This window comes from Phaethon lepturus, unplaced genomic scaffold, assembly GCF_000687285.1.
Source record: "Phaethon lepturus isolate BGI_N335 unplaced genomic scaffold, ASM68728v1 scaffold4935, whole genome shotgun sequence".
Lineage (NCBI taxonomy): Eukaryota > Metazoa > Chordata > Aves > Phaethontiformes > Phaethontidae > Phaethon > Phaethon lepturus.
In genome coordinates this window covers 89,324-95,136 of record NW_010542519.1, presented here as the reverse complement: position 1 = coordinate 95,136, position 5,813 = coordinate 89,324, and the positions used below count along the sequence as shown (strand labels likewise).

Sequence of the window (5,813 nt, the reverse complement as noted above, 5' to 3'; positions counted from 1 at the left end):
CTTCCCTACTCTTAGACATAGTCTCAGGGCACTGTCATGCTTTTTGAGGTTTTAGAAACCAAAATTGCAGACTGGCTTATGAAAGAGTAAACCTATACACAAGCATGTATGTTTATCCTAGACGCATGCTGTCTCTACAGCAGCAGCAGAGTGAGCAAGTGGAGGGAGACTGAACAAGGTAACAGCAAAAACTACGGTTCAGAAGAAATGAGAGGGTGAAAAGCTTTGCCTCTAAATCCAAGCTATGGATAAGTGACTGAGGGCAATGAAGCCACCTGTGAAGGTCTGAAGTCTTCACCATCAAAATAAGAATTTGTGTAGAAATTAGAAAAATACCCTTAAGAGGCTGAGTATGCTACTCTCTGAATTGCTGGTCTGCTGGATGGCCTCTCAGATACGTTAAGGTGGAGTGGGGGCTTAATTTTATATAAGTGATGTAAAGTAAATATCTTGCCGTAAGAGCAATGCATTAAAATGTCAACACTCTTCCATATTTCAAGACAGATGAGGAAAGAACTGCAGTCTTCCCCCCATCCCTTGAACAGAACAATAACTGTGAGAAAATGCTTAAAAAGGCAAGCAGCACCAGAAGCGAAAAAAATATGTAACATGCAGCATCACCACAAATACTAACATTTCATTTCCAACAGTAATGAGAACACAGTGGCCGAGTGCCACTTATTTCAGAGAAGGGAGTAAGAGAGACAAGATTTTCAAGCCGTTTCAGGGGGGCTGGGGGAGATCAGTATGCCCCTTTACAGGAAAATATTTTTTTTAAAAAGGGAGCCATATGGCAGTATCTGACTGCAAAGCACTGAGATACCTTTTATGGATAGGCTAACTATGTCAGGTAATAACCTGACTTCTATATATAAATACTACATATAATATAATTATATATATAAATTATATTTAGGTGAATTCTAACAAGAACAAGGTAACCAAGCTAAACTCTTTTCAATTTGGGAGGTAATGGCCATCCCACAAATATAAATTTAAAAGCCATTTCTTTCAGAGTGGACCTGACTTTTTAAAATTCACAGCATCAAAAAAAAGCCAAGAATATTTTTCCGATGTTGCCCCAAGTACAGCCAAGTCAGTCACATTCTGAGTAAAATAAAGACTCGCTATATGTTCTTCAAAGCCCAACCTTAATCCCTGTGAAAATTATGAAGTGAAAAATTTGGCCCATGCATACTTTACAGCGTGGTACTACATAATTTTAAAGAGAAAGAGCATATTTAAGAAAAAAAAACTTCTTTCCTTGCAGTAGCCTAACAAATATTCTCTTATACCTTTAAAAATATAATAACATTTTATAAAAAATGTATTTATTATAAACATATTCCCTCATAATAGAGATTGTTTTGCCTGCTCTTCTTTCCCAAAGATTGCAACTGTATTCACAATCCTGACAAACACTTCTCGATAGTAGACATGGACATGTACAGAATGGTTGCTGCTTTTTTTTTTTTTTTTTCCACTTCCAATGGTCAATAATTTTTCTGGCTACTCTCATTATTAAAAATTAATTTAAAGAAGATTCATCACACAATAGCTGTAAAATACTCTGTTACACTATTCAAGACAGTATAATTCCGTTTGTATTGGGCCCTCTAACCCATCATAAGCCAGAGGGTAAGAAGAAGGGGAGGAATCAGGGAATATGCAGATAATGTAAATCTAGAGATACTCAAAAGTAAAAATATTGCTTACAATAAAGTATAGACGCAATTCTGTAAAAGACTTAAAATTTAAAATAAATAAATAAAAAGCTGAAGCATTCTCAGCCAGGGAAACCACGAGGCCAAGCAAAGGGTAAAAATCTTTCTGCATATGACTTTTGTGCTTCATTTTTCTCTTTCCACTCAAAAAGTTGCCAGTTTTTTTTCCAAATGGTAAAGATTCTGGTTATCCATACTCCATACAGAAAAGCAGTTGCTTCTGGACAGCAAGAAAGGTCTTTTTCTGCATACTTATCTGTCAAAATGCAATTATGTAATATATTACAGTTTCTTTCCCTGTTTTACCAGCCATTTTTGAAAGACACACTCCATACAAGACATGGAAAACCTATGGTTTAATGCTTTATTGCAAAAATCTGTGTTCCCAAGCATATAATTCATTTAAGGATCTGTATTTATTGCCTATTAAGCCATATTATTAGCTTAAACTCAATTCACCATATAACTCAATCCACCATATAACTCTCAAATCCCATTTTGAAGTAGCTGAAATCAGGTCTGAGTGGCAGGAAAAGTGATCATTACTCAGCATTTGTAAAACACATGTAATAATGTATAGAAAATACTTGGTGAGAACCAACCTGAGGATCCGAGAATACTTGCTGCATATTGTTGATTGGGCCATATGGAACCCCACTACCTTCAAAGAGCTGCAACCATTCGATCGTTGCTTTTTCTGAAAACCTAAGAGCAAATAAGAAGCATGTGGTTTCAGCCCATGCTTTCAGATTCAAAAAAATGTACAGCATGTCTCCTCCCTCTCTCACTGCTTCCATACTCTTCCCCACTGATTTCTTCCCAGGCAGTGAATAACATGATGAAAATATACTACACGTGTTCTTCAGAAATTAAAAACTCCAAGACATAGGGGAAAGAACATAGCTGAACTGACTTCTATCTGTTCATCTATCTAGCAATGATGTAAAGCTAAATTTATCAGCAGTTTCAAATAAGGATCAATGGGTTTCCTCCAGTCCTTAATCAATGTGCTTCACATTTGTTTTCCTTTATGTACACATTTAAAAATAAAAAGATAGATATAATGTGGGTATGAGTCTAACATACGACACTGCTCTTTAAAAGCTGATGTAAAGCACCACAGTGGTTTTTCCTCCATTACATCCAAAACATGTCAGGATTAACAGCCACATTTTTTGGTCAGATACCAACATTGATTACGTATTTATTTGTTGCATGATTGTATAACCTATGCTAAAGGACATCCAGTTCAGCATATATACACTGTGCCTACGCCAGTGAGCACAGAGATCCAAACCAGTCTGTTTCCCCTATTTTGCTAGATACATTTTCTTTCCTCATCTGCCCCGTAGTTACATACACGAAGAAAACACACTCCTGAAGCAATACCAGTCACTGAGAGATGGTATTTGCTGCAGCTGTCTGGGACTCTGAATCAAAGGGGAACTTACTTGGAGATCTTAAACTTCATTAAGATAAATAACACAGAGGTCTACCGGATTATTAGAAAGGAAAGTTCTATGTCATGATACGTAGATACAACAAAAAGAAATTAGGTGTGATTTAAAGACCTGATGAAAATAAAATCAATAGGAACCTTGATAAGGGACACTCAGTTACTGGTGCCCTGCAGCTCACCAGTGCAGAGTTCCCCAAGTGTTATTCAGGAACAACGTCAGTAACATTCAACTTTACTTCCAGCATGTTATTACGAAAAAAAGAAACCCCAACCTTCCCGGTTTCTGACAGAAAGTTAATAAAGACAAAGCCCAAAAGCACAAAAAACCCTAAATCGGTACCAAGTCAAACTTTGTAAACTTCCTTTTATACATATGCAGAGATTGGCCACAAAGTATTTCAAGCTACTTTTAGACTAAAGAAAAATAGTGACAGTGACAAGTTATAGTTATATTAAGTATATGGCATAGGTATAGATCCAAGCTTCACAATTAATGTATTTCTCCCTGCGCAGGAAAAAATTCCCCAATCTTTGAGGGAATAAATCCTAATACCCAATGCATCTTGCACTTCTAAATAAGTAGGAAATGCACAAGTTTTGCACTGTTCATCCTCAGAAATAAAAGCTTTACTTCTGCTGAACACACATGAAGTTAAACACTAGTAGAAATAGAAGGAGCAATAATACAGAAAAATCAGAATAAAACACTTCAAAAGTGCAAAATGTATTATAAAATGAAGCAGCATCACTTCTGAAGAAATGAAGCATAATGAAGCATCACTTCAAAAGAAAACAGATACAAGATTATTGTACTGTTGAGTTATACACTTCATTGAATATTATTTTATGGTAGTTATTTTAAGACATAGTCAACCATAAAGATAATGCCACTCTTGGACCCATCTAGGGTCCATCTAATTTAGTATTTTATTGCTGACCATACTTAGAACCAGGTACATTACAGGAAAACAGGGGAAAAAGGTAACTACAGGGATGTAGATAACCTTCCTTCCTCAGTGACTGCAGGAAAGCATGATTTTAATCTGAAATATAATTTCTAATTCCCTTCAGTAGTCTGTGGCAACAATTCTCATACTCCGTATATTCTTGTTATTCATAGCCTTCTATTACTAAGGTTTGGGGCTCAAACTACTGCACAATGTAAATATGATTCACATGAAAAACTGTTTCACATCAGTTATTGGTGCTATTTATACAAAACTGTGCTGATTCTTTGCTAGCAACTGAGCCACTTCCCTCCTGAGATGCTTCGAAATTCATGGCCTACTAACTCCCTTTTTATAAATTAAAAGCTTTTTTCAGCTACTACTTTTTCTGACACCTCAACCTCCACTACTGTCTCATTTCTAACAAAAGACAGCACATCTACAAGAGGACTTTTGGACTCAGCATCATAACTTTGGTGCTGAAGACCATCACCAAGACCTTATTGAAATTCTTAATATTTGCATCATCATTCCCTTGATCTATTAGTAATGAATAAGCCCTGCTGTATGTTCCTTGTACTTCTTTTTAAGGAGGAGTTTATAAATATTCTCCTGAGTTTAAAAAAAACCCAAAACCAAATAACTTTGGGATTTAAAGGATAGTCTGAAAATGAAGTCTTTTCAACAGGAGTGTCAATTCGCTACACCTGCATAATCAGTATGCTACTTTCTGATGTCATGGTAAATCTGAATAATTTTCAAGACATACATTTCTTCTTCAGTAACATTATTATGAGTGACTCAATATACAATGAAGTGAGGGCATGTTTTGCAAAATTTCTATGGGATGAATTTCTGATTTCTTTTTTCCTGTGAATTTCTGAAATTGTAGCTTCTGCTTAGCTTTTTCCTTCCTATGTAACAGACAAAAAAATTACCACAATTTTGTAGAGAACAAGTGATGTTCTGTTTTTAAAAATGCTTGTTTTGAACGGACCTAACAATAGTCTTAGTCTACTTATTAAGCTGTTTATTGGTGTTTGGAGAGAATTCCTAAAAGCTTTAAACTCAATCAAAGATGTAAAATCCCACATTCTATCAACCTCAAAGAAGACAGACAGCATTGTCTCTTGAAATTGAAACTCTTGACCTAAATCTGACGTAGAATGGCTTCCTTTATTTGTAGTAAAAAGAGGCTGTTGAGAGCATATTGTTAAGCAAACTGTTTAAAAACAAAACAGAACATCACCACTGCCAATAAAGGTCTATTATGCAGATTTTGAGAGCAACAGCATGCAGCTATTTCATTCATTCAGTTGTGTTTTATATATCGAATTATCTGTTGTACAGCATTAAGGGAGAAACAGCATTTCAAAATTTGATAAGGTGTGGCTAAAAAGATGCCCAAGTTTACCTCTGTGATGTCAGCTGCACAAATTTCAATTTTTATTTTTTCTTTTTACAACCTGTATGTATCATTCCCTCCATGTAAACATAATTTTAAATAGCACTTACATGAATAAATACCATAACCTTTCCTTATAGTAAGGGGCTGATGTTTAGGTTGCTAGGTATCAGTTGATACCATGCTCAGCTCTCCAAAATATCAAGTAAAGACCTTCAACAAAAACTTCCCAGAGAAGTAAAAGACTGAAATTCCCTCCTCAAAATTAAAAGCTCTAT

General features: G+C 35.5%; 1 protein-coding gene across 1 annotated transcript in view; it reads right to left on the bottom strand.

Annotated features, from left to right (window-relative positions):
* Window positions 1-2,326: 2,326 nt before the first annotated feature.
* LOC104621525 (succinate--hydroxymethylglutarate CoA-transferase-like) overlaps window positions 2,327-5,813 on the bottom strand; it is a gene marked incomplete at both ends in the record, with an annotated part of 90,559 nt that continues 87,072 nt past the window's right edge. Inside the window, one exon of the mRNA XM_010288042.1 lies at window positions 2,327-2,429. Within this exon, the coding sequence (XP_010286344.1) occupies window positions 2,327-2,429 (103 nt within the window). The remainder of the gene's footprint in view (window positions 2,430-5,813) is intronic.